This window comes from Thamnophis elegans, chromosome 14 (assembly GCF_009769535.1).
Source record: "Thamnophis elegans isolate rThaEle1 chromosome 14, rThaEle1.pri, whole genome shotgun sequence".
Taxonomy (NCBI): domain Eukaryota; kingdom Metazoa; phylum Chordata; class Lepidosauria; order Squamata; family Colubridae; genus Thamnophis; species Thamnophis elegans.
Window position 1 is genome coordinate 13684353 of NC_045554.1, and position 27610 is coordinate 13711962.

The 27610-nt window shown below is 44.2% G+C and overlaps 1 protein-coding gene across 1 annotated transcript in view; it reads left to right on the top strand.

Moving 5' to 3' along the window:
* Positions 1 to 25970, top strand: part of SEC14L5 (SEC14 like lipid binding 5) — a 56400-nt gene extending 30430 nt beyond the window's left edge. The window contains exons 4-15 of the mRNA XM_032230828.1: positions 49 to 177; positions 1056 to 1275; positions 6121 to 6233; positions 6863 to 7052; positions 10861 to 10949; positions 11763 to 11833; positions 12910 to 13081; positions 14919 to 15053; positions 16388 to 16525; positions 20310 to 20555; positions 22898 to 23076; positions 25865 to 25970. Coding sequence (XP_032086719.1) covers positions 49 to 177; positions 1056 to 1275; positions 6121 to 6233; positions 6863 to 7052; positions 10861 to 10949; positions 11763 to 11833; positions 12910 to 13081; positions 14919 to 15053; positions 16388 to 16525; positions 20310 to 20555; positions 22898 to 23076; positions 25865 to 25970 — 1788 coding nt within the window. The remainder of the gene's footprint in view (positions 1 to 48; positions 178 to 1055; positions 1276 to 6120; positions 6234 to 6862; positions 7053 to 10860; positions 10950 to 11762; positions 11834 to 12909; positions 13082 to 14918; positions 15054 to 16387; positions 16526 to 20309; positions 20556 to 22897; positions 23077 to 25864) is intronic.
* Positions 25971 to 27610: the final 1640 nt, after the last annotated feature.

Sequence of the window (27610 nt, forward strand, 5' to 3'; positions counted from 1 at the left end):
AATCACCTTCTTGGGTTGGTTTCTAACACTGCCATTTCTCTGTGGTAGGTCCATCCGGAGAACGAAGATTGGACGTGTTTCGAACAGTCCGCATCCCTCGATATCAAATCATTCTTTGGGTTTGAAAACACAGTAGAGAAGATCGCCATGAAGCAGTACACAGCCAACATCAAGCGGGTGAATATCGATCTTCTGTGCATTGCAACGTGGGTGGTAAGGTGGCTCAGTGGTTAAAAGCGCTGGGCTTATCGACTGGAAAGCTAGCTGCTCGAGTTCGAGACCCGAGTGCCACACAGCGGGTGAACTCCCGTCCTTGCCTCGGTTCCTTCCAGCCTAGAAGTTCAAAAGCATGAAAATGCAAGTAGATAAGTAGGTAGCACTTCAGTGGGAAGGAAACAGCGTTCCGGGATGCCGTGCTGGTCATATGACCCAAGCTTTGGACAATGCTGACTCGATGGTCTTGAAACGGAGACGAGCAACACCCCCTATAGTCAGAAATAGGGAGTAAATTCTTCAGGAATTCCTTTATCTTTTTGTGCCCTGCAGTATCTCTGCTTAAAATACATTGCTGTTCTGAATTGGGCTTCCCCAAAAAGCACGAGGCAGATTCCTGGTCCCGACAAAACTCCTTTGATTAAAAGAATGTGAATTCCTCTCGTTCACATTCAGCAAAGGCCTGGCAAACCATCTTTCAAAGGGATATCCCACCCCTAGATCCATGATCTCCAGCAGATGCCCCGGGGGCAATGCCAGCCCCTTGCTGACTCCACAGGGGCCCCACGGATCGAAGGCTGACCGCATTCTAGCCCAGATGGCTGCCACCAAGTTTTAGATCAGTGCCCAGCCGACATGAGTTGAGATGGCAGGGGCCAGTCCTTCATTGTTTCCAGGGCAGCCTCGTAGGGCCGGATCTAACCACATCACGGGCCGGATCTGGGCCCTGGGCCTTGAGTTTGACAACCCTTGAATTAGAGACTTTTGCACAAAATCTCTTTGTCCCATCGAAACAGATCGCGCCAGCTGAATTCTAAACGTCTCAAATCAATTTCTTTCAGGGCAAAGAAGTAATCGAGCATTATCTAAAGGAGCTGATATCCCAAGGGATCACTTTTATCCCTCGGTGGACTCCCCCGGAAGTCAAGGGGAGCCTCCGGAAGAGGAGTCCATCCGGAAGCAATAACGGTACAATACCGCCGGAAAGCCACCCGCACGGAAGCGAGAAAGAACAGCGAGGCAATAACGCCTGCCCTGCGGGGGAGGCTTCCACTCCTGAAGGTAATGGCTTATAACAGCTGGATCTGTGGCAGCTGTTCCCATTAACCTCACCACTGCTCTGCCATATCGTGAACCACTTTGGATGTTTGAAACCTGATCCTGCTTCTAATCTTCTCTCCGTTCCTTTTCTAACGTGCCACCTTGTTCAAATTTGCAATCTGGTCTTTCCAAGAACTTATGCTCAGGATAACATGGAGAACTTAAAGTTTTGATTCTTGGACTCCCGCTGCTCCATCTCATCATTCCTGTTTTAAGTTGCACTTAAACTTGCAGTGGGAACGGGGGCCAATCCTATTGTCCTCTCCCATGGATCCAGCTTTGAAAAAAAACCCTTTCTTTCATTCTCGTCTGTAAGCGTGTGTATGTCCCTCTTTGTTCCAAGAAGATTTTGGCACCGATGCCGCCTCTGGATTCTTCTCCTCCTGGCACAGCAACCAATGAGCTGGTTGGATACAGATGTCCACTCCAAAGTGCGGCTACTCTGGAGCATTTTCCTTTTGTTTTCCTGGGCCTGGTGGGGTTGTGCTCTTCTACTCAGGGGGAAAAACCCACCTTGCAAAAAGCATTGCGTTCTTTCCAGCCAGTTTTTTTTTCCCCTCACCCCATCAGCCTCCATAACTTTGCATTTCTCTTCCCCGGCTTGGAAAATGCTCAGCCAAAAAAAAAAAGGAGAAGTTGATCTGAAACCTGGCTTGCCTCTTTTCCAGTTGATTTAGAGGATTTAGAATTCTTTTTTTTTTTTTAAGGAATTAGGCGCTCTCTTAAACCGTTTCTGGCAGTTGCACAGGTCGAACGCTTAAGCAGCTCACACCACGAATGTCCTTGTGATTTCTGATATGTTGACTCCCACCACGGCTTCAGCACAGTGGACATATCAAATGCCTCCGTCCTGGGGAGGGCCCCCCACTCCCAAATCATGTCATGATAGTTACCATTCCATCTCCATGGCAGGCTTCTCCAAAGAAAAGGGGGAAAGAAAAGGGAGTGGAGGTAAGGAGAATGAGGAGCGAAATAAAACGTACACTGAAATGATGGGTCCGATTGAAATTTCAATATTTGTTTCTGATTATTATTATTATTATTATTATTATTATTATTATTATTATTAATGCAGGTAGTCCTCAACTTACGACCACAATTGAGCCCAAACTTTCTCGCTGCTAAGCGACACGATTGCTAGGTGACTTTTGTTCCATTTCACAATTTCCTTGCCAATGAACCACTGTGGTTGTTAAGTGAATCACTGCAGTGAGTAACACGGTCATTAAGTATAACTGGCTTCCCCTTTGATACTGCTTGTTGGAAGGTCAGAAAAGGGGATCACATTACCCCCTGGGGATACTGCAACCGTCATAAATACATGCTAGTTGCCAGCCAAATGTTAAGCACGTGACTTGAGGGGATGCTACAACGATTGTAAGGGTGAAAAACACTGCTGTTTTTTCCAAGTGCCATTGTAACTCCGAATGGCCACTAAAAGAATGATTGTTAGTTGAAGACTTCCTATAAAGGTAGTTCTCAACTTACAACCCTTTCAACTTACAGCCGGCCAACACACTTCTGACTATTGCAGCAACTTTACAGTCACAAAATTTGGGTCCTTTGGTAGCCTGTATGTATTTATAACTAGTGCTGATAAACAGGAGTTGCCCGGGTGTTTATTTATAGTGGGGAAGTGTCCAGACCAAACGTAATTTCTAAGGTTGGATTTTCCCCCTTACCAGAGGGAGCCCCCTTGTGGAGTACTGTGAAGCCGTTACCATGGCAACTCCACTGCGCTGTACAGTAGAAACCATTGTAAGGCACAACAGGCTGTATCTTAACAGAACACACACCCTGAAGGGTTTTAGGGGTGTCTTACTCCTACAATATTTGTTTCCAGAGTGTAAGTCATCTGTGTACCAACTTTGGTTGAAATTGCTTGAGGTGTTCCAGAGTTAAGCTGGAACACACACACACACACACACACACAGATACACACACACACACACACACACACATACAGCCATTTATATAGAGAGAGACAGTTGCAGCATCCAAGGATGATACAACTGACATTTGCAAACTTACCAGCTGCCTTCCAACAAGCAGTGTTAATGGAAGAAGCCACATTTGCTTGATGGCTATAGCAAAAGTCATAAAATTGAGTACGACTCCCTTTAATAACCGCCTCGCTTAGCAACAGAAATCCATGTCTTCGTTCTGGATTGTAATTCAAGGATTACCTGTATGGTAAACAAACGTAAGTAATAGATCAGTGATTGTGTAAGAAAAAAAATACATGCACTGTAGTGCTTACAGCACTTAATATCAGAGTAAGATGTTAAAAAAAGAAAGAAACACTAAGATGAACCGTATATGTCGAAATAATATCAATTCAGTCTTTAATATAGACTGTACAAAAATGTATTGCTGCATCTTCTTATCTTTTTGTAATATAAAAACCTTTCAGAAATTGATCATGAACACCTCTTCATTTCTCATCATTCAGGAGTTCCCCTGTATTTCCATCTATGGAAAATCATTCTGGGCCGGATTTGATAAGACCAATGTGATTTATAAAATGTCAAATTCTGTATTTTGGAAAGATGAGTCAACATCACAATGACATTTTAACAGCTGTTTCCCCCAGAACTGTATTGACATCTGTTCTAACTCAAAATGAGGAGTGAATGGATTGTGTGTTCTGTTAAGATACAGCCTGTTGTGCCTTAAAATGGCTTCTACTGTACTGCCATAAAATGGCTTCTACTGTACAGTGTGATGGAGTTACCATGGCTTCACAGTACTCCACAAGGGGACTCCCTCTGGTAAGGGGGAAAATCCAACATTAGAAATTACGCTTGGTCCGGACATTTTCCCCTTATAAATAAATATCTGGACAACGCCGGATTATCGGCTAATATGTACTGAAGAATCTTCAATTGTATTGCAAGGCCAGCAGAAGAATTTGAAGGAGCCATGTTTTTTTTTTTTTTTTTTTTCTACTCACACTTAAACATTTATTTGAAAGCTTACATTCATATCCTGAAATGTATGTTCTTTGCCTGCTTGTGGATTGTGTGAAGCAGCTAAAGTACCACAGAAGCAAACTGATGGTTTTGAAAATCTGACATCAGGGAACCACCTGTTTTAAAAGGCTAAAATATGGATATGTACACTGTGAAAATAACAGAAGCTGCTTTAGCAACACAGTAAGTCAGATGAGATAGCAACAGACAAATCAGCATTATGTAAACAGTCATCTTTACAGAACAGAGCCTGATTCCGCTTGCTAGCCATGTTTTTAAAACATTCTATGAAAGCCTCTCGGATTGAGGAAGAATCGTTTTTGGAAATGACAAACTTCAAACGTCTTTCTCAGGAGCAAACCTTTTCGTTTTGGAACAAGAGGACAGGTAGTCCTTGTTTAATGACCACAGTTGGGATCGCCAGTTCTGCCACTAAACAGAAGTGATGGCTAAGAAGGAAAATAGGTGATTTAGCAAGTGACTTTTCCTTTTTCCTATCCCCCCTCCCCCTTTGGATTGCTCACTTCCACAGCGCTGAGATAATTAACAAGAAAGGAATTAATGTTCCTACTTACATTCATTGGAGAGGAAGGGTAATAAGAGAGTAAGCAGGCACACAATGGAGAATGCATATCAAAAGCAATGCTTTAGTGCCGACAGTCTGAAAATGCTACACAAGCAGCCAGTGTGTGCTCCCCATTTGATATTTCCCACCAGGAAACAAGCAGAAGAGGGATTTCCTACAGAAATTGTTTTCATTTTTCCCCTCCCTGCCTCTTGCAAAGTGAAGAGATTGGAGAGAAAGGGATTTCAAAAGAGTAAGCAGCCACACATCAGGCTGTGCTCATGGCTGCCTTTCCATTGTATGCCTGCTTACTCTCTTGTAATCCCTTCTGGAATCTCTAGCATCTGCAGGGATGGAAGAAGGAAAAACAACAGATCAGGCGCAGAGGAGGCATACTTGACTGCAGTGGGGAATCATGGGATGAGAGATTAACAGATTAACAGTTGGAAGGGACCTTATAGGTCATCTACTCCACCACCACCACCACCCCCGCTCAAGCAGGAGACCTTACCCCATTTCTGACAAATGGCAGTCCAATCTCTTCTTGAAAGTCTCAATGATGAAGCTCTCATAACTTCCGAAGGCAACTTTTGTTCCATCGGTTGATTGTTCTCATTGTCAGAAAGTTCCTCCTTATTTCCAGATTGAATCTCTCCTTGGTCAGTTTCCATCCATTATTCCTTCTCTGGCATTCAGGTGCTTTGGAAAATAGCTTGACCCCCCCCCCCCTCTCTGTGGCAGCCCCTCAAATACTGGAAGACTGCTATTAGGTCTCCCTTGGTCCTTCTCTTACCTAGATGAGCCATGCCCAGTTCCTGCAATCGTTCATTGTATGTTTTAGCCCCTCCAGTCCCCTAATCATCCTGGTTGCTCTTCTCTGCACTCTTTCTAGAGTGTCAACATCTTTTTTATAGTTGTGACCAAAACTGGATGCAGTACTCTAGGTGTGGTCTTACTAGAGCCTTATAAAGTGGTATTAGTACCTCCCTTGATCTTGATTGAATCCTGCTGTTAATGCAATTTAAGATTGAATTGATGCTGCAAAGGCCATAAATGTAAGCATGGGTTGTAAGGTTATTTGTTTTCAGCACTGTTGCCACAGTCAGATGGTTACTGAACGAGGCAGCGGGTAAGAAAGGACAACTTGTAAAAATTCTTTCAGGCTGCCTGCAAGCAAATGGCAAGAAATGTGTTAATAGCTTTATTCTCCCATGGTTGCTTTATTTTTTTTCTGAGCTTCTCCCATGACTGATTTTTCTGTCTCCCCAGGGGACAAACTGGATGCTGATTACATAGAACGTTACCTGGGACAATTAAGCCCCATGCAGGAAAGCTGCTTGATCAGACTTCGCCAGTGGCTCCAAGAAATGCAGAAAGGAAAGGTAAATGGGAGCAGGGAAGCTGTGGTTGAGTAGAACTTGTGTCTTCTCTGGATGCTCCTGTCCCACTTGTGAAGGAACTCAAAGCGGTTTGTATTAGTGGCTGACAAGATTGCATTCTAAATCAGTTTCCTTCTATCTGAAGGACTCCTTTGAACTGTTTTCCTTGCTGTGTGACTTAAAGATGTCCCAAAGGTGCATTTTCAGGAGGCAGCTGGACTTTCTTGCTTTTTCTTCTTTTGAAGACGTTTTGCTTCTCATCCAAGAAGCTTCTTCAGCTCTGACAGGATGGTGGGGAATGGAAGGATTGATATTCCTTGCAGACAGTTGGTCATTTGCATCTTTTTGGAGGGTCGTTGAGGCCACTTGGATGTTTGTCTGTATCCTCAGGGTCACCTGAGTGGTGCAAATAGTTCCTGTAGTCTGCAATTTTTTCCACTCTGGAAATCCATTCCTATTCACACACCATTCCAAGGTGTCCATCCAAAATTGCACAGTTAACATCTGCAGAGATTCTCAGTCATCCAGGTCAGGGTTGTCCCAAAGGTGCTTTTTCAAGAGGCAACTGGACTTTCTTGTTTTTGGATCTAATCAACAAACCGAGCATTAACTTAACTCTCTCTTTTACTCAGGTTCCCAAAGATGAATACATCCTCCGTTTCCTCAGGGCTCGGGACTTTAATATTGACAAGGCTCGGGAAATGCTCTGCCAGTCCTTGGCATGGCGAAAGCAATACCAGGTGGATTACATTCTGCAAACCTGGAGACCACCTTCCCTTTTGGAAGAATTCTACGCCGGGGGTTGGCATTACCAGGACAAAGGTGAGCATCTACCAGTTGTCCTCTGCTCAGTCTCTGGGCATGAATTCATCAGTCTGTGCATTACCATATTTTTTGGAGTATAAGACGCACCCTTTTCCATCAAAATAGAGGGTAAAAATCTGGGTGTGTCTTATACACTGAATACAGTGTTTTTGGCCTCCTGAAACCCTGCCCCCTTTGCAAAAATGGCCATGCATAGCCTTTAGGAGACGTATTGAGTGCTCCTGGGGGCTGGGAAGGGCAAAAATGAGCAAAAAGCAGACAATTCTTTCCTCATTTTTGCCCCACCCCCACCCCCAGGAGCACTCTATAAGCCTCCTAAAGGTTATGCATGCCCTTCTTTTTGACAAAAAACGGACCTGTTTTCGCAAAAAATGGGCCAGTTTTGGGAGGTCTACAGAATGCAAAAAAATTTTTTTAATTTGCCTCTTCAAAATCTTGGTGTGTCTTATACTCCAGTGTGTCTTATACTCTGGTGCATCTTATAGTCTGAAAAATACAGTATTTTATTGTTCAGTTACCTTGGGATGACTCTGAGATGGGCTTCTTGGGTGCAAAATTAAATTTGTCATTGCTGTTCAGCATTTAAAGCTGTCAGGCAGGAAAGATCTGGTCCAGTGGTAGGATTCAAACTTTTTTACTACCAGTTCTGTGGGCATGGCTTGGTGGGTGTGGCTTGGTGGGCGTAGCAGGGGAAGGATATTTTAAAATCTCTATTCCCTCCCCACTCCAGGGGAAGGATACTGCAAAATCCCTATTTCCTCCCAATCAACTGGGACTTGGGAGGCAGAGAATAGATGGGGGTGGGGCCAGTCACAGGTGGTATTTACTGGTTCTCTGAAGTACTCAAAATTTCTGCTATCGGCTCTCCAGAACTGATCAGAACCAGGGGTGGGTTCCGGCTTCTTCTACTGCCAGTTCGTTCAAGGACACTCATGAGCAGTAGGTTAAAAAATGCTTCTGCGAATGCACAGAAGCAAAAAACAAGATAGGTGCTGCTGATAGAACCGGTTTGGGGGGTGGCCAGCCGAATAACTACCAACTTGGCTGAACCAGTCCGAACTGCTAAGAACCCACCTCTGGTCAGAACCTGCTGAATACCACCTCTGATCTGGTCCACATATAATGGCCCAATTAAACTGACTTATTGCTAAACAATGTATGCAAATTAACAAATCTCTTGTTGTGGAAGCTTTTGCAAAAATACATGTAAAAGTAATTCCAAAGAAAGCCAGGAAATTTTTTAAAAATGGTCTTCTATCATGGCAAAGGCTCAGTGCCTACAAGGTTGTGATATCTGTGTTCAATATGAATTGCTATGTAGTCATTTCACAATGGCCTTTCGTACTTTGGTGTCTGGCCCCAAAGACAAACCAGGAGACAAACTTCGTGGGAAAGCTAAAACTACTTTTATGGAGTGTGGCTATAATAATAAAATGTTGTAAGTCAAACTGTGCCGTATCTATGTATGTATTCTACTTCTTATAGTTAATTCGAGAAGGGTGCGCTTGAGCCTCTTCTGCATATTTTCTGTCGGTTGTGAATTTAGAGTATGTTTCACTCCTCTAGGTAAAGTTTCTTGCTCTTGATATTACATAAAACCAAGGTGGCACAGTGGTTAGAGTGCAGTACTTCAGCCTTCTTCTGCTGACTGCCAGCTGCCTGCACTTTGGCAGTTCAAATCTCACCAGGCTCTATTCTATTCTATTCTATTCTATTCTATTCTATTCTATTCTATTCTATTCTATTCTATTCTATTCTATTCTATTCTTCTGTTCTCATTCTATTATTCTAGTCCAGGGGTAAGCAAACTGCGGCTCTGGAGCCACATGTGGCTCTTTCATCCCTCTGCTGCGGCTCCCTGTCATTCAAAATATGTGTCACAACTGCCAATGTTGGACACCCACCAAAATGTGATTTTTTTGAGCTCTTTGAACCCGGAAGGCCAACCATGGATAAATCCAAGGGAAAAAAAGTTTCAGAAGAAAACAGAACGTTTAATTCAACTACATATGCTGGTTTTATGGCTGCTCAGGAAATAGTCAAGGGTTTTGTGGCTCCCAATGTTTTCCTTTCTGTGGGAAACAGGTCGAAATGGCTCTTCAAATATTTAAGATTGCTGACCCCTGTTCTAGTCTATTCTATTCTATTTTATCCTATCCTAATCTCATTCCATTATTCTATTTTATTCCTGATTCTTTATTCTATTCCTGATTGTTTATTCTATTCTATTCTATTCTATTCTACTCTACCCTACCCTATTCTACTCTATTCTATTCTATTCCTGATTCTTTCTTCTATTCTATTCTATTCTATTCTATTCTATTCTATTCTATTCTACTCTACTCTACTCTACTCTACTCTACTCTACTCTACTCTACTCTACTCTACTCTATTCTTATTAGGATTGTTACATATTCATGTTATTGATTGGTACGAATGTTAACATTCAAAGAAGGTCTAACTAAAGAATATTTGGACCAAAGAGCCGTGGTGGCACAGTGGTAGAATGTAGCACCGCAGGCTCCTTCTGCTGACTGCCAGCTGCCTGCAATTTGGCAGTTCGAATCTCACTAGGCTCCAGGTTGACTCATCCTTCCATCCTTCCGAGGAGGATAAAATAAGGAGCCAGATTGTTGGAGGCAAAAGGCTGCCTCTGTAAACCGCTTAGAGAGGGTTGTAAAAGCACTGTGAGGCGGTATATAAATGCTATTGCCATTGCTACATCGCAACGTTCTAGGCAAATATGTAAGTCACTTGGTTTGTCATTTGGGGTTCTCTTATGGCCCCCTCCCCCCAATACCTATGGCTCTGAACAGTAACTTTTGGGAGAGTGAATATTTATTTCACATTCTCATCTGGTCCATTTCCAAAAATGCATTATTAGTAGCTGTTTTTGTTCAGCTTAGTGGTGGTTCTCAATCCTTTTTGAATTCACCATACATTATGGAATGTATCCCTTGCTCTGCAGCACGCCAAAAGATTATTAATCATGTATACAGTTAGTCCTTGACTTACAGCAAAGTTGGTTGTAAGTTACTCTTCTTTCTCTTTCCTCTGTACTTCTAAGTTTTACTCCCAGCAATGATGTAAATCAAAAGTGTAAGTCAAGGTTGCGTGCTCAGGGCTGAGCTATTATGGGAAGAATCTTTCATTTCAACAGCAAGTTGTGTGTTGTCACAAGTTGGTGGTTGAATGTTGGACAAATGCTGCTACCCTGTTACTCTGAAAATAAGACCTCCCCGGATAATAAGCCTAATTGGGCTTTTGAGCGCATGCGCTAAAACAAGCCCTCCCCCGAAAATAAGGCCTCCCCAAAGATATTTAAATGCATGCACAGCTGGTCCCTGCCATTTCCTTTGGGGGGGGGAAGAGGGAGAACATACTCCACGCGCTCTTCATGTAACTGTCATCCACATTGAATGGCCTTGTGGAGGCTGTACCCGCAAACCCTTATCTACCACACCCCTTCTCTTAGTGACGGCCGCAAAAAAAAGCCTCAGACCCAGTGACGCTAGGGCTGGCAAGAGTATGCCAGAAACAGAGACAGAACTTCCGGCCCTCTCTGGATCAGCTGATCCACGGGCCATGGGCTGAGGTTAAAGGGGCTCCTTCATCTCAAAAATAATAAGACCTCCCCGAAAATCAGGTCAAGTGTTTATTTGGGGGTGGGTGGGGCTTCTAAAGAAAATAAGTCCCTGTCTTTTTTTCGGGGAAACACGGTAATTTTCAAGTTTCTGGAAGCTTATTCTGTCTTTCAGGGCAGTTTTTAAAATTCAGCTTCTTTATTCTTTCCTTGTTTTTCAAGATGGAAGGCCTCTCTACATCCTTCGCCTTGGGCAAATGGACACCAAAGGTCTTGTGAAAGCTCTGGGAGAGGAATCCCTTCTTCGTCATGTGAGAAGCACCTTTAAGTTAAACACTTAGCTTTGACAAAGGTCCTTTCTTTTCGTTTCTTCTTTCATGTTTTCGTTTATTTATAGGACATTCAATTTCCATCAAACAGTGTAACGATCTGGATACAGTTATTTTTAAACGATCCTAATCCACATATTTGTTGTAGTATTCCTCATAATAGTATTGATAATATAATAATATAACAATAATACCTCCTTTAACAACTCTCCACATTAATATTTCCTCTTTTTATGTCTCCTCCTTTCTGACTTCTGTTTCTGTTGTCTAGCCATTGATAAAATACATCCCAGATCAAAAAATATTCACTTTCTTCTTTATCCTTAATATTAAGTGTTACTCTATCCATTTCTGTGCATTCTAATATTTTCTGTAACCTTCCCTCCCCTCCCTCCCTTCCTTCCCTTCCCTTTTCTTTCCCTTCTCTTCCTTTTCTTTCCTTCCCTCCCCTCCCTTCCCCTTCCTTTCTCTCCCCTCCCCTTCCTTTCCTTTCCCTCCCTCCCTTTCCTTCCCTTCCCTTTCCTTCACTCCCTTCCTTTCCCTTCCCTTTTCTCCCCTCCCCTCCCTTTCCTTTCCTTTCCCTTCTCTCCCCTCCCTTCCCTTCCTTTCTTTTTGCTGAATAACTCTTTTTTTCCTTCCGCCAACTTCACAAGGCAAGAGATTAAAGGGATCTGTTAAAATAAACAATGTGTTTCTCTATCAGCTGTAAGACCTGATCAGGACGTCCAAGGCCTGTAACTGAAGAATATTTTCATAGGTCACAATCCAAAACTTTGTCTTTTGTTTTCCTTTCAGGTCTTGTCAATTAACGAGGAGGGACAAAGAAGATGTGAAGAAAACACCAACCTCTTAGGCCGCCCTATCTCGTTAGTATGCATCTCATTATGCAAATACAGATCAACATGAAGGATATCAGTAACTTGGTAGATTTAAGGAGACCCCATCAGTGCGATAATCGCATTAAACAAATTACCTTTTTCACACTTTGGATAAAATGTAGGGAGATTGGAAGACTATTCTGAGTGGCATTGGTGAAAACTCCCAAATTTTTACATAAGGAACTTGGCCAGATCCTGTGCCTTGAGGACTAGTGAGTTGAGGAATGCCAAGTTTACAGATTACAAAAAGCTGTCTTGTTGTCCGGATTTCCCCTTTAACATTTTCACATATACATAATACATTTTACATTATATTTCCATTTCCATTTCCATTTTCAAATTAGCCATATTACTTTGCTTCTCATATTTTCCAATTTTTAATTTTTATTATATACATAAACAATGTTATTTTTTCTTCCCATTAAAATAAAAACCAAATTCATCATTCCCTTTCCATCTTTCTACAAGTAACATGTGTCTTCGAATTCAGTTTTATATATAGTAAACATTTAAAGTAATTACTTTGCACCTTTAAAGCTATTAATATAACTCACACACATCTTAATTAGATACATACTATTACCATGTTTAAAATATTTCATTTCATTCTACTAATTTCATTTCATTCTACTAATTTCATTTCATTCTACTAATCTCCAATTCCTAGTTTTTCTTTTCTCTTTTTCTTCTTTTTATATGTCTTGTATCTTCTGAATTTTTCCTATCACTTTTCGATAGGTTATTTGAATGGCTGTCCCCCAATTTTTCTTTTTCCACCTCCCATTATTTCTCTCTTCATTTTTGGCTAATTTCTTTTTTGGATACCGTTTTCCTTTCCTCTGAACACTTTTTGTACCTCTATAAATCTCAACAGCACTATCCCATTAAGTTTTGTTTTTCATTTTTTTTCTACTTTACTAGCTTCTTCCTCATTTGTATACTTTGTCTGCGCCTCTCCTATCTCCTGTTTTAACAATTTTTCTGGCCCCTTTTCTGGCTCTTTATTCCCTTTTAATGTTGCTCGTGCATTGCAAAAAACTGTCTTGTTGTTTCTTCCATTTCAGATCCTGGACATGTTTAGTTGACCTTGAAGGGCTAAACATGCGTCACCTCTGGCGCCCTGGTGTGAAAACCCTCCTCAGAATTATTGAAGTGGTTGAAGACAACTATCCGGAGACTTTAGGGAGGTTGTTGATTGTGCGAGCACCAAGGGTGTTTCCTGTTCTCTGGACTTTGGTGAGCAAATGTAAAAGGGGGAAACACAATTTCCTCCCCCTTGAGGTGGTCTTTAAGGAAGGTTTTAAAAAAAAAGCACATTTAGGAAAAATGTTTTTAACAGATAGGGACATGGTACTGCCTGGGTGTCAAACTCAAGGCCTGGGGACCGGATCTGGCCCATGGGGTGCTTAGATCTGACCTGTGGGGCCACCAGGGAAATGGCAGATCGCGGTGCCCCTGCCAGCGAAAACGGAGTTCACGAGGACTGCGGGTAGCCCTCCCAAGCTCCATTTTCACTGGCAGACAGTTGTAGGAGGCTATTGCAGGTGAAAACGAAGCTCGGGAGCCCGGTTTCACTGGCAGAGCGCTCGAGCCACCACAGGTGCCCCCTGACACGAGAAATATTGAGCTGGCCACGCCCACCCTGGCCATGCCTCCCCGTCCCGGCCAAGGTGAAACACAACCCCGATGGGGCCCTCAGTGAAATTGAGATTGTTCCCCCTGTGCTACTGGATAGCTCCGTGATGGTGAAACTATGGCAAGTGGCACACGGAGCCGTTTCTTACGGCACGCAAAGCATTGCCCTGTCAGCTCCAGTGAGTATGCCTTATGTTGTGGCCCAGCAGGTGCCGTTGGAGCTGCCAGCAGACTCCAACAGCGAGGAGCCCTCTGAGTCGGCTCTGGAGGATGTGGAGGACCTTGGACAGGGTTCCGACTCCGAGCAGGGCGCAGAGAGGCTGTTTGGCCACCAGGAGGCACCTGAGCCTTGGACCAGTGGGGAGGAGACAAGGGAGAGTGAGCCGGAGGCAGTAGTGAGTTGTTCCTGGATGCACGCCATCGAAGAGCTACTAGGCGTCAGGAACAATTATGCAATTACAGGTGATTGCACTCAGCTGGTGGTCATTAGGCTCCTCTTCAGACTATAAAAAAGGCTACTTGTGCACACGCCCCTCTTTGCAGAAGTCAACACAGAATCGAATGTCGGAGAACTCTGTATGAGCTTGGCAGGCTGGATTGCTGCCAAGCCTTATCTGTGTTTATTGCTGCTCAAGCTTGTCTGTGCTGGGTTGCTGCCAAGGACCTGTTTGTTTGTTAATTAAATGCCATAATTTATCTCTGGCTCGGAGTGTGCTTTGGTGTGGAATGAGGGGGGTCAGAACACCTTAGGCCTTTGTTTCTGGCCGTTTTTTGCCCTGTGGAGGCTTTCCTGAAAAACAGCCCAGGGTGCAAACGGGAAGTTTGGGAACGGAAGCGCTTGTGCTTTTGGCACCCGAGGCAAAAAAGTTTTGCCATCACTGGGAGAGCTCCTTAGTCCAGATTTGTTTCTGGAACAGTTGTTTTAGCAATAGCAATAGCGCTTAGACTTATATACCACGTCACAGTGCTTTACAGCCCTCTCTAAGCGATTTACAGAGTCAGCTTCTTGCCCCCCAACAATCTAGGTCCCCATTTTACCAACTTGGGAAGGATGGAATGCTGAGTCAACCTTGAACCAGTCAGGATCGAACTCTTTGCAGTCGGCAGAGTTAGCCTGCAATACTGAATTCTAACCACTGGATCACCACAGCTCTTTCATGCATAATTTTATCTTTTAGTTATGGCTCCATTGTAAACTTCATTTTAAAGATTTGCACCACGAGGGAAGAAAAGTTCTTTTTATGCCTATTTTTATTTTGTTAAAGGCAAAAGTGTGAAACACTGCAAAAATATTTCTTTGGAATAAAAAAAACAGTTTCTTTACTCCAAAGTTTAGGGTCCAAGTGAAAATAGCAAAGGGTGAGTTTATTTTGCTCTCTTGGGGAAGTATTTTATTGACAAGTGATAAAACAGCAACATTTTCTCCTATCGATTTTAGGTGAGCCCCTTTATCAATGAAAACACCAGGCAAAAATTCCTCATTTACAGCGGCAACAACTATCAAGGTCCTGGAGGACTTGTAGATTATCTGGAAAAAGACGTGATTCCAGACTTCCTTGGAGGAGAATGTGTGGTATGTTTGGATAATGTCTGTAGCATATAGCAATAGCACCTTGACTTACATACCGCTTCACAGTGCTTTCCAGCCCTCTCTAAGTGGTTTACAGAGTCAGCCTATTTGCCCCCAACAATCTGGGTCCTCATTTTACCCACCTTGGAGGGATGGAAGGCTGAGTCAACCTTGAGCTGGTCAGGATCGAACTCTTGACTGTGGGCAGATAGGGAGGAAAGAGAGAGAAAAGGAAGAGTAATAGCACTTAGATTTATATACCGCTTCACAGTACTTTACAGCCCTGTCTAAGCCGTTTATGGAATCAGCATATTGCCCCCAACAAGCTGGGTCCTCATTTTACTGACCTCAGAAGGATGGAAGGCCGAGTCAACATTGAGTCTTTTGAGATCGAACTGCAGGCCACCGGCAGTCAGCAGAAGTAGCCTGCAGTACTGCATTCTACCACTGTGCCACCACGGCTCTTTGGTCCAAATATTCTTTAGTTAGACCTTCTTTGAATGTTAACATTCTTACCAATCGTTGATAACATGAATATATAACAATCCTAATAAGAATAGAGTAGAGTAGAATAGAATAGAATAGTATAAAGAATCAGGAATAGAATAGAATAAAGAATCAGGAATAGATTAGAATAGAATAAAGAATCAGGAATAGAATAGAATAAAGAATCAGGAATAGAATAGAATAAAGAATCAGGAATAGAATAGAATAAAATAAAGAATCAGGAATAGAATAGAATAAAGAATCAGGAATAGAATAGAATAAAGAATCAGGAATAGAATAGAATAGAATAAAGAATCAGGAATAGAATAGAACAGAACAGAATAATAACTTTATTGTCATGTTGAATGTGCACTGATCGGCATACATTAAAGTGAAATTTCGTTGCATGCAGCTCTCAAATGTACACTACATAAACATGGCTAAATAAATACATAAATAAATATAAATTATGTATATAATGTATATTATATGACAAAGAGAATCAACAGAGTCTAGTTTGGATGTATACATGTACAGGGCTAGAAAAATGAATCTTGCCAGTTGGACGTTGAAGCTGTTGGCCATTGCCTTCTTGAGATGCTCTTGCATTCCTGGTGATACTAACCTCCAGGGTGGTACTAATCTGGATCTGGTCTTCCTTTGGTCTCTGTCCAAAAAGAATCTGTCAGATAAAGAACAAATCTCCCCTTCTGAGTTTAGAGAGAATTCAGAAGGAGCTTTCATAGCTGTAGACCGAAGGTCCGGGAAAACAAGAACTCTCCCTATTTGGAATGGTGACATTTACAAAGGCATCTTATCTGACTATCCATTTTTCTTCCCCCCCCACCCAGTGTAACGTGCCTGAAGGTGGGCTTGTCCCCAAATCCTTGTATCAAACAGACGAAGAGTCTGAAACCGCGGATCATATTCGTCTCTGGACGGAAACCATCTATCACTCTGCAAATATTTTCAAAGGGGCCCCCCAGGAGGTAAGACCGAAAAGCACCTTCTGTTTAATGACAGGTATAGTAGATACTTTTCTGTTTTTCCATGCCACCCAGCAATGACTTGATTAAAATCCTGGAGCAGGGGTCAGCAACCTGCAGCTCTGGAGACGCATGTGGCTCTTTCATCCCTCTGCTGCGGCTCCCTGTCACTCAAAATATGTGCCACAACTGCCAATGTGCGATACCCGCTAGCATGCGATTTATTGAGCTTTTCGACAACCGGTAGGTTTTGTGGCTCCCGGTGTTTTCTTTTCTGTGGGAAATGGATCCGAATGGCTCTTTGAGTATTTAAGGTTGCCAACCCCTGTCCTGGAGAAATGGAGAAGAACATTGGGCACCATCTAATAAAATGAAATTCAGTGGTGAAAAGAGTAAAGTTCTACATTTAGGCAAGAAAAACAAAATGCACAGGTACAGTATAGGTGGTAGTTTGCTCAATAGTAGTAACTGTGAGAGGTATCTTGGAGTCCTAGTGGACAACCATTTAAATATGAGCCAGCCATGTGCAGCAGCTGCCAAAAAAGCCAGTTCTAGGCTACATAAATAGAGGGATAGAATCAAGATCCCGTGAAGTGTTAATACCACTTTATAATGCCTTGGTAAGGCCGTACTTGGAATCCTGCATCCAGTTTTGGTTGCCATGATGTAGAAAAGATGTGGAGACTCTAGAAAAGAGTGCAGAGAAGAGCAACAAAGATGATTAGGGGACTGAAGACTAAAACATATGAAGAACGGTTGCAGGAACTGGGTATGTCTAGTTTAATGAAAAGAAGGACTAGCAGTCTTCCAATATCTCAAGGGTTGCCACAAAGAAGAGGGAGTCAAACTATTCTCCAAGGCACCAGAGGGCAGAACAAGAAGCAATGGGTGGAAATTAATCAAGGAGGGAATCAACTTAGAATTGAGGAGAAATTTCCTGACAGTTAGAACAATTAATCAGTGGAACAGCTTGCCTCCAGAAGTTGTGAATGCCCCAACACTGGAAGTATTTAAGAAGATGTTGGATAGCCATTTGTCTGAAATGGTATAGGGTTTCCTGCCTAGGCAGGGGGTTGGACTTGAAGACCTCCAAGGTCCCTTCCAACTCTGCTATTGTATTGTAAAAAAAAAAAAGAACTTTGTTCCCCCATATTTCTGGTGTCCTGTCCCTTCAACTGCTGTTATGTATATACCCACATGTGACAGAGAGAAACAACACAGTCTAGTTCGGATGTATACATGTACATGGCAAGAAAAATGAATCTTGCCAGTTGGTCATTGAAGCCATTGGCCATTGCCTTCTTGAGATGCTCAACATGCAGGAAAGAGGAAAGATTTAAAAGTCGGTTTCTTTGTGGGTACAGGTAATCCTCGACTTACGACAGTTTGTTTAGTGGCTGTTCAAAGTTATGATAACACTGAAAAATGTGACATGACTCTTTTTCATACTTATGACTGTTGTGCCATTCCCGTGGTCATGATCAGATCCAGACGTTTGGCATTTGACTCGTAATTATGACAGTTGCAGAGTCCTGGGGTCACGTGATCACCTTTTGGGACCTTCTGACAAGCAGAGTCAGTGTGCAAGTCAGATTCACTTAACAACCCTGCTACTAGTGTAACAACTGCAATGATTCACTTAAGAAAGGATGTAAAATGGGGCAAAATGCACTTAATAAATGTCTTTTTTAGTGACAAAAATTTTGGGCTCCATTGGGGTATAAGTCGAGGACTTCCTGCACTTCAATTTTAGTAAGGAGTGGGCATTATTGGCAAACAGATGTGCTTAGATGTGTTCAATAGAGATGGTCTGACCTCACGCAGCAGACTCCTTGTCCCAACAAAATCCCTTTTTATTAAGTTAATGTGAATTCCTCTCATTCACATCCAGCAAAGTCCCAGAAAACAGTCTTTCAAGGGTGAATTTACAACCACAGACCTTATCAGGCTTGGAGAGCTGTCAGGCCGATATCTTCTAAACACCATGCTGTGGAAGAAAATACTTGGCAAGGAGTCTCTGAGAGTCACAAACAAATCTTCACATGAATTAAGCGAACTAATTGTCTCCTGCAAACTCCACTCTCCTTTTGCTCCTCTTTATTCCCTATGGGAGGGGCCATTCACCGTCCACCTGTACCTTTACTCCTGAGTCAGTCCTTGTTCTTCAACTGTTCCCTTCTCCTGGCAGTTCTGCACATGCACACATTGGAAACAGGCTCCAGTTGTTCTTCTGCCTCACTGATCTCTGACTCTGAAGGCAGCTGATAACTGTCGGATGGCTGTGGCCCCCTCTCTGCCTTCGATGCAGAAACCTCATCAGAGCCTTCCCCAGAATCCAGGACTGGCCCATGTTTCTCCCCAACCTCCTCACTGTCTGAGTCTGCCACCAGCTCTGCTGGCTCCTGGTGGGCCACATTAAGAGATGTTTCTGGGAAAACCTTGAAACCATGGCTTGACAATTCTATACTTCAGAACAACTTAGACCCTGTCTAATTAAGGTGGAGTTACTCTAAATGTTTCTCATGGCCCCTCGGTTACCCTCTGGACTGAGATGATTGTTTGAAACTGGTCTTGTTTTCTCCACTGTGTCAACATGTGCCTGTTAGATATTCCAGCATCCTACCTCCACCTCCACCGGTGCGCTGAAGAATCATTTTAGAGTCTGAAAGGGCTCATGTAGCCCTAATAAAAAGTTCATCAGGGAACCTAGATCAGGAGTGTCAAACTCGATTTCATTACGGTTGTGTTTGACCTCGGGGGGGGGGGAGGGATTGGGGGGAAGTGGCCAGAGTGGACATGGCCAGATCAATGTCACTCATGTTGAGGGGGCACCTGTGGTGGCCAAGTGCTAAGACAGGACTTCCTTTAGCCCTCCCTCACTGTCATTATAATAGCCTTCCTTCCTTCCCTTTTCTTCTTCTTTTTCCTTCCCTCCTCGTTCTCCTTCCTTCTTCCTTCACCTCTTTCCTTCTTTTCCCTTCCTTGTGTCAGCATTCCAAATATCATCCAGACTTAAATCAGAGTCCAAGGCAGAGCTTTCCTCCAAGTTCCAATTTATTAAGAGAGACATGTTGGCACATCTGTGGGAAACCCGAATCTGAAAGCTTCCTGGGTTTTCCACCCAGTTGAAAGTTCATCCTCTTGCCCCACACCCACAAGTCCATCACTTGGTCCAATCTTCCTCTGCCACGCTGGCACTTCCACCCATTTAGTTCCGGTCAGGTGCAGAGGTGCGGAGACAAAGAATGACCTTGGGCTTCTAGAAAGGAATGTTTTATTTTGACAACAACACATTCTACAAGTCTACTCCTTACTATTCCCCCTCCCAATTACCCACTAATGAAATAGCATAGTAAAATAAGAGAGAACGTGGCAGGCCAAAGATCCCCAAAGGAATATGACTGCAGGCCTTCCTCTCTTCCCATCTTCCCTTCTTTTTCTTTCTCTTCCCTCTTTCTCCTTTCCTGTCCTTTTTGGCATGCTCAAATGCAAAACGGGGAACATTTCTCCTTTCGTTTTATTTCGTCTGTTTTGCTAGCCCTCTGCAATCAAAAACAGAGCAGGGGTGGATGGGTGGTGCGCCACTCTGTGCCCCATTTGCAACCGTGATAGCCTCCTTTTTCGGCCACGACAGCCTCCTGCAGCCCTCTGCCAACCAAGTAGATTTAGCAGCAAAACATCCCCCCCACCATATCCCATGTTGACTGGATCTTAGAAGGTCTAATTTTATCAGCAGCCTCCCTGAAGAAGCTGGCTGGACATAAGATTTTTCTGTCTTCGAATCTAGATCGTTGTAGAGATCCTGGAAGGGGAATCTGTGATCACTTGGGATTTTGACATCCTCAAAGGAGACGTGGTGTTCAGCCTCTTCCATTCCAAACGAGCCCCCGAGACCGTCCGGAAGGAATCTGCCATGCCAACCCCTTTGACGTCTGGGGAAAACGTGCAACTCATCGGCAAGAGTTGGATCCTGGGAGTGGATTACAGCCGTGTGGAGACTCCCTTGGTCTGCCGTGAAGGCGAGAGCATCCAGGTGAAATTGTGCCCCCTCCCCAAAACTGTTCTGGGCCTAATCATGACGAGAAAGCAAGCTGTTCTGACCCAGCTCCGAAACATGACGAACCCTCTGTAATTAAGTAAATGTTTCCTTTATTAAGAGCGCCAACAGCCCCGGCAAAAAGTTTCTCTCTCACAGCAGGCTAACAAATCTATCTGGCAGGGAGATGAATAGTTGTCTGCCACATCTATTCATCTCCACCCTCTGCCTTTTATCCCCAGAGCTAGGGGCTTCGCTAGCAGCAGTGGCTCTTCTGTCCCAAGGACCGGCCCATAGATTTCTACTCCTCTCCTCTGCCCTCTGTCAGGCACTGGACCCAGCTGTTCCTCCTCTTCCTCAGACTTTGCGTCAGAGGGACACATTTGATCAGTTGGTTGCACTGTTAGAAAGCTTTCCACAGCACCCAGTTCATCAAGATGATCGGGTCTCTGTGATTTGTAATGTACCTAAGTGCGAAGAGTGTCTTGGCACTCCTAATTGTATATGAATTAGCTTATTAATTAAGAAACGGATTGCACGGCAAGTTGAAAGAGTAAAAGATAATGCAGTAGTAAGCAATTATCAATATCATGTGAAAGGTGTGAGAGATGGACTAGGTAAGTAGGTAGGAGATAGATAGATAGATAGATAGATAGATAGATAGATAGATAGATAGATAGATAGATAGATAGATAGATAGATAGATAGATGTTGTGGCCTAGCAGAGGGGGAGTCAGAACAAATAGATAGATAGAAGATTGGTAAGTAGGTAGGGGAGAGAGAGAGAGAGAGAGAAAGAGAGAGAGAGAGAAAGAGAGAGAGAAAGAGAGAGAGTGAGATAGAGATAGAGATAGGAGATAGATAGATAGATAGATAGATAGATAGATAGATAGATAGATAGATAGGAGATAGATAGATAGATAGATAGATAGATAGATAGATAGATAGATAGATAGATAGATAGATGATAGGAGATTAGTAGGTAGGAGATAGATAGATAGATAGATAGATAGATAGATAGATAGATAGATAGATAGATAGATAGATAGATAGATAGATAGATAGATAGATAGATAGATAGATAGAAAGACAGATAGATGATAGGTAGGTAAGTAGTTAGGCAGGTAGGCAGGCAAATAGATGGGTGGATGATATATGACAAATGATAGATAAATGATAGATGACAGCTAGCTAGGTAGAGACAGACAGATGAATATAGAACAGGGTTCAGCAACCTGCAGCTCTGGAGCCGCATGTGACTCTTTCATCCCTCTGCTGCGTCTCCCTGTCGCCGATCAGCTCCACAGTTGATAGGGCTGTCGGTTAGGACAGGTAGAGGAAAAAGGACGCTACGCTAGGAGGAGACTCTGGTGGGGGAATCGGATTTCTGGTTGGGTTTGGAATTGAATGGGGGGGCTTCCGGTTAGGACCTTTGTGGCTCTTTGAGAGCTTAAGGTTGTTGAGCCCTGAGATAGAACATTCCCTGGGCCATTATTAGGTGGCATGGGAGGCGGGGAATCAAAACTATCTATAAAAAAAACTGAATCAAGTTTGTTTGCTATTGTCATTCTATGGTTGCTATTACGCAGCCCCAGATAGGTATCCAAGGAGCTTCACACCACAGGTGGGTCTAGTGTAGTGGTGGGGTTCAAATTTTTTAGAACCTCTTCTGTAGGTGTGGCCTGCTTTTTGGAGTGGTTTGCTGGCCATGTGACTGGGTGGCCGTGTCCAACTTGTAAAATGTGGTGAAACTCACTTAACAACGCTCTTGCTTAGAAACAAAAATGTTGGCTCAGAAACTCTGGCATTGAAGCATGCAAGTCTTAAAGCTGTCAAGTTACAAGACCCTTGCACCCCTAATCCTTTAGAAAAAAAAACCCCAGGGGTCTTCAAACTTGACAGCTTTAAGACTTGTGGACTTCAACTCCCAGAATTCCTCCTCTCGCTCTTCATCTTGATGATGTGCGGACGGGCGGGGGGAGGGAACTGGAACCGGTTCTAAACGGCACTGTAGATTTGTGGAACCTCTTCTATAGAAGAGTTTAGAACTGGCAGGAACCCTCCCCTGGTTTAGAGCTCCTGTAACCCCCTCCAGAGGATGGCCTCCTTCCTACGCTAGCTAGGAAGGCTCATTTCCATAAAGAAGCACGATTTGGGGATCCACTCAGTAGAATCCCCAGGGATCTTTACAGAATCCCCAAGAATTGGCCTTTAGGATTTGTCTTTACCTCCCCCACAGCAGGAGGAAAGAGGAGTTTGTAAGCTTAACTCGGGGAAGACAAACAAGCTCCCCATTTATCCTTCCCTGCCTGTGTCTCTCCTTGTGCCTCTGCTTGCAGGGTTCCCACGTGACTCGCTGGCCCGGTTTTTACATCCTCCAGTGGAAAATGCACAGCCCAATTCCCTGCACGGGGACCAGCCTCTCTCGGGTTGACGACGTCTTGGCTACGCTCCAGGTCTCTAACCACAAATGCAAGATCCTGTATTATTATGAGGTGCTTGCATCCAAGGAGTTCAGGTACATAGCCAAAGTATTGGGGGCATCTGTTTATTTATTTGCATCCTGCCTTTGTTATTTTTTTAACAAATACAGTAAGCCCTCGATGTACGACCAGAAGGGAGCCCCAAATTTCTGTTGTTAAGTGAGACATTTCTCCCCCCCCCCAATATGTTTGATTTATTTTATTTATGCAACATTCCATTTCCATCAAACAGTGTGTGGGGTCAGAGTACAGTTATGGTTAGATAGTCATATTACACATCTGTGTTGTAATATTCATTTTTGCCTTGGCCCCCAGCCCTGCTGAAGCCTGCAGAGTGCTGCTGGGGGCAAAAAACCCTCTGTTTTTGTGAAAAACGGCCCATTTTTTGCAAAAAGAGGGTCATTTTTGCCTTGCCCCCAGCTCTCCTGAAGCCTGCAGAGTGCCACTGGGGGCTGAGGAAAGGCAAAAATGCCTCCCTTTTTGCGAAAAACATGCCCATTTTTCGCAAAAATGGGACGTGGGAGCAAGGCTTCGGAAGGCCAAAAAATGGCTGTATTTGATGTCTAAGCTGCACCAACATTTCCATGTTCTTTTAATGGTGAATCCTGCAAGAAAAGAGGCTCTCTCTCAGTTGAAATTCACCCTGAGACATGCTCAGCTGGAGATCTCGCTACACCATTCGGTTCCTCCCCTCCCACCCCTCCAGCCCTTGATACAATTTTTATTACAGCTTCTTTAAAAGGAAGATCAAAAGGGATGCACGCTCATGGCAAGTCAGAAAAGGAAAGAAATCAAAGAGAAAGTTCAAAAGTGCAAGAAACGGGAAAATAGTAAAGAAAGAAAGACACACCAAGACGTCTGTATGGAGATTCTCAGTCATCCAGGTCCTGGTTGTCCCGAAGGTATTTTTTTCAAGAGGCGACTCGACTTTCTTGCTTTTTTTTTTTTTTAAGATGTTTCGCTTCTCATCCAAGAAACTTCCTCAGCTCCGACAGGGATAGTGGGGAATAGAAGGATTTGTTTCCTTGCAGACAGCTGGCGTTTGAAGAAACATCTTCAGAAGAAAAAAACAGAAAGTCCCAGTTGCTTCCAGCAAAAAAGCACCTTTGGGGACAATCCTGACCTGGATGACTGAGAATCTCTACAAACTTTGAGCTAGACAATTTGGGATGGACACCCTTTGGATGGTGTGGGAGAAGGAATGGATTTCCAGAGGAAAGAATTGCAGGCTGCAGGAATCAGAAGCACTAACTCAGGGGACCCTGAGGACACAGATTAAGCCTCCAAGTGCTTCAACGACCCTCTAAAAGGATGCAAATGACCAACTGTCTGCAAGGAATATAAATCCTTCCATTCCCTCCCCCTGCCCCATTCCTGTCAGAGCTGAAGAAGCTTCTTGGATGAGAAGCAAAATGTCTTCAAAAGAAAAAATAGTCCAGTTGCCACCTGAAAAAGCACCTTGGGGACAGCCATGACCTGGATGACGGGGAATCTCTACAGACTTCAAGACGTGTTTATAATCTGGAAAGGCTCTGTGAAGTTGAGCTTGACTGCATTGTGACCCTGTGGACACAACTGTGTTGCTTTCTTGGCAATGCCATGGAAGAGGTCTACCCTGCCTTGTTCTGGGATAGTTTTTGGGAGGGACCTTCCATGAGTGGCTGTTTGGGTGGTGTAATGATGGGAGTGTTGGACTAGGTGCAGGGAGGGCTGTGTTCAGTTCCGCCATTTATGGAAGCTCTTAGATGACTTTAGGCTAGTCCCTCCTTCTCAGCCCAAGAGCCAGTAAGTGTAGCATGAAGAGGGAGTCAGGCTATTCTCCAAAGCCACCTGAGGGTTAGGGTTTGGGTTAACCGTTAAGAACGGTTGCAGGAACTGGGTATGTCTAGTTTAATGAAAAGAAGGACTAGGGGAGACATGATAGCAGTCTTCCAATATCTCAGGGGCTGCCACAAAGAAGAGGGAGTCAAGCTATTCTCCAAAGCACTTGAGGGTAGGACAAGAAGCAATGGGTGGAAACTAATCAAAGAAAGAAGCAACTTAGAACTGAGGAGAAATTTCCTGACAGTGATAACAATTAATCAATGGAACAGAAGTTGCCTCCAGAAGTTGTGAATGCCCCAACACTGAAAGTCTTTAAGAAGATGTTGGACAGCCATTTGTCTGAAGTGGTAGACGGCTTCCTGCCTACGCAGGGGGTCGGACTAGAAGACCTCCAAGGTCCCTTCCAACTCTGCTATTCTATTCTATCAGAAGCTCTTTCTTTCTATGTCCATTTTTTTGCACATTTCGGCTTTTCCTTTCTTTTCTGTATATGAATTCAAAAATGAGATGCAAAAAACTCTACACATTTGACTTAGGGGGAGGGGGATGTGTTCTGCCCCTCCCTCCCGTTCTTGGCCTTGCTCTCCCCTCTTTCAGGGGAGCCTGGACTCTTCACCAACTCCTGCAAAGGCCAGCGGTGATTCTTCAGCTGAACCACTGTGGTTTTTGCAAATCATAGCCGCTGAACGCTCCTCTCCATGCTATGCTCTAAAAACAATGCCAGGGAGAGCCGAGGGGGAGGTGTGTGTGTGTTGGGGGGAGAGGGAACAATACTTGTCTGCTCTTGGCCATCTGCCCTCCGAGCAACTCTTGCAGAATTGATGTCTTCCAGCAACAAATGAGATCCCTGCGGATGGACGCTGGACAGTGGGGCTGCCAGCTGAGCAGAAGATGATAAGTCAAGCGAGGGCAGGGCAGGCGGGGGGGGGGGTGGAGGGCAAAGCGCGTCGTTAAAGGCCAGAGATAACGAGGGCTTCCTTTCTTCCTCTCCCCCTCCAGGGGCTCCATGACGAGTCTGGAGTCGTGCACGAGTGGATTTTCGCAGCTCAGCGGAGCCACCACCTCCTCCAACCGATCGCAGAGCAGTTCCTTGGTCTCCAGATAGCATCGCCTCGGGAAGACGCCGAGCTCCAGGCGGCTGGACCAAGATGGTTTCTTCGAGGCTGCGACCCACGGGGGCTCAAGGCAGCCTGCAGGGAGGGTCGAGGATGAAACCCCCCAGGGATGCTGCTGTCAACCAGCTTAAAATCAACCCTTCCTTTCTTCCTCCATCCCTCCTTCTCTTTCTTTCCACCCTCTCTCCCTCCCTCTCTCGCTTTTTGCCTCTCTCCCTCCCTTCCTTATCTCCCTCCCCCTCCCTCCCTATTTCCGTCCTTCCTCGCTTTTTTACCTCTACTTCCCTGCTCCTTCTTTCCTCTCTCCTCTCCTTTCCCCTTCCCTCCCTTCCTCTGCCCTCCTCCCTCCCTCCCTCGCTTTTTGCCTCCTCCCTCCCTCCCTATTTACTTCCTTTCTTCCTTGCTTTTTACCTCCCTCCCTCCTTCCTCTCTCCTTTCTCCTTTCCTCCCTTCTTCTGCTCTCCTCCCTCCCTCATTTTTTGCCTCCTCCCTCCCTCCTTATTTACTTCCTTTCTTCCTTGCTTTTTATCTCCCTCCCTCCCTCTTTCCTCTCTCCTTTCCTCTCCTTTCTCCTTTCCTCCCTTCTTCTGCTCTCCTCCCTCCCTCACTTTTTGCCTCCTCCCTCCCTCCCTCCTTATTTACTTCCTTTCTTCCTTGCTTTTTATCTCCCTCCCCCCCTCTTTCCTCTCTCCTTTCCTCTCCTTTCTCTTTTCCTCCCTTCTTCTGCTCTCCTCCCTCCTTCACTTTTTGCCTCCTCCCTCCCTCCTTATTTACTTCCTTTCTTCCTTGCTTTTTACCTCCTTCCCTTCCTCTTTCCTCTCTCCTTTCCTCTCCTTTCTCCTTTCCTCCCTTTTTCTGCTCTCCTCCCTCCCTCACTTTTTGCCTCCTCCCTTCATTCTTCCCTCCCTATCTATCTCTCTATTTTTTCCCTTCCTTCCTTCCTTTGTATCTTCCTCCCTCCCTTTCTTTTTCCTCCCTCCCTCCCTCCCCCCTCCCTCCAACTGAAACAGCTTCTAAATCTTGAAGACTGCCCCTCTCCTGCTGTACATTAGCCAACCTGTCGGTTAAAGCACCAACAGCACTCATTTTTTGCATGGATTTTTACAACATTCATAGGGTTAAAGGGCTTTTCCCACTCAGCACCATTCGATCTGAAATATAGAGCTAGCTGAGGTTGCCTTACCTATTTAGGGCTTTTAGAGCCAAAAGCCAACAACACAAAACCCTTCCCGGCCCTGGTCAAGCTTCGTTGCGCATCGGGCATGCCATTGGTGTTCCAGCAAGGTGCAAACAATGTGCCTGGACAGCAGAATTGAGCTGCAAGCTGCTGATGTGTACATACACACCATTAAAAAAAAACGGGCTGTCGGGTAGATTCGCGCTTCTGGGTAACTTCAAGCAGGAAACTTAACTCAGAGATTTTAAGAGACCTACATATTACTGTCTAACACAGGGGTGTCCAATTTGGCAACGTTTAAGATTGGTGGATTTCAACTCTACGACCCAGTTGAAGTCCATGGGTCTCTTAAGTTGCCGAGTTTGGACACCTTTGGACTAATGTGTTGGAACTGAGAAATACTCGTTGGTTTCCCTACTGTGCACTGAAACAACTAACTTGAAAGGAGCAGCA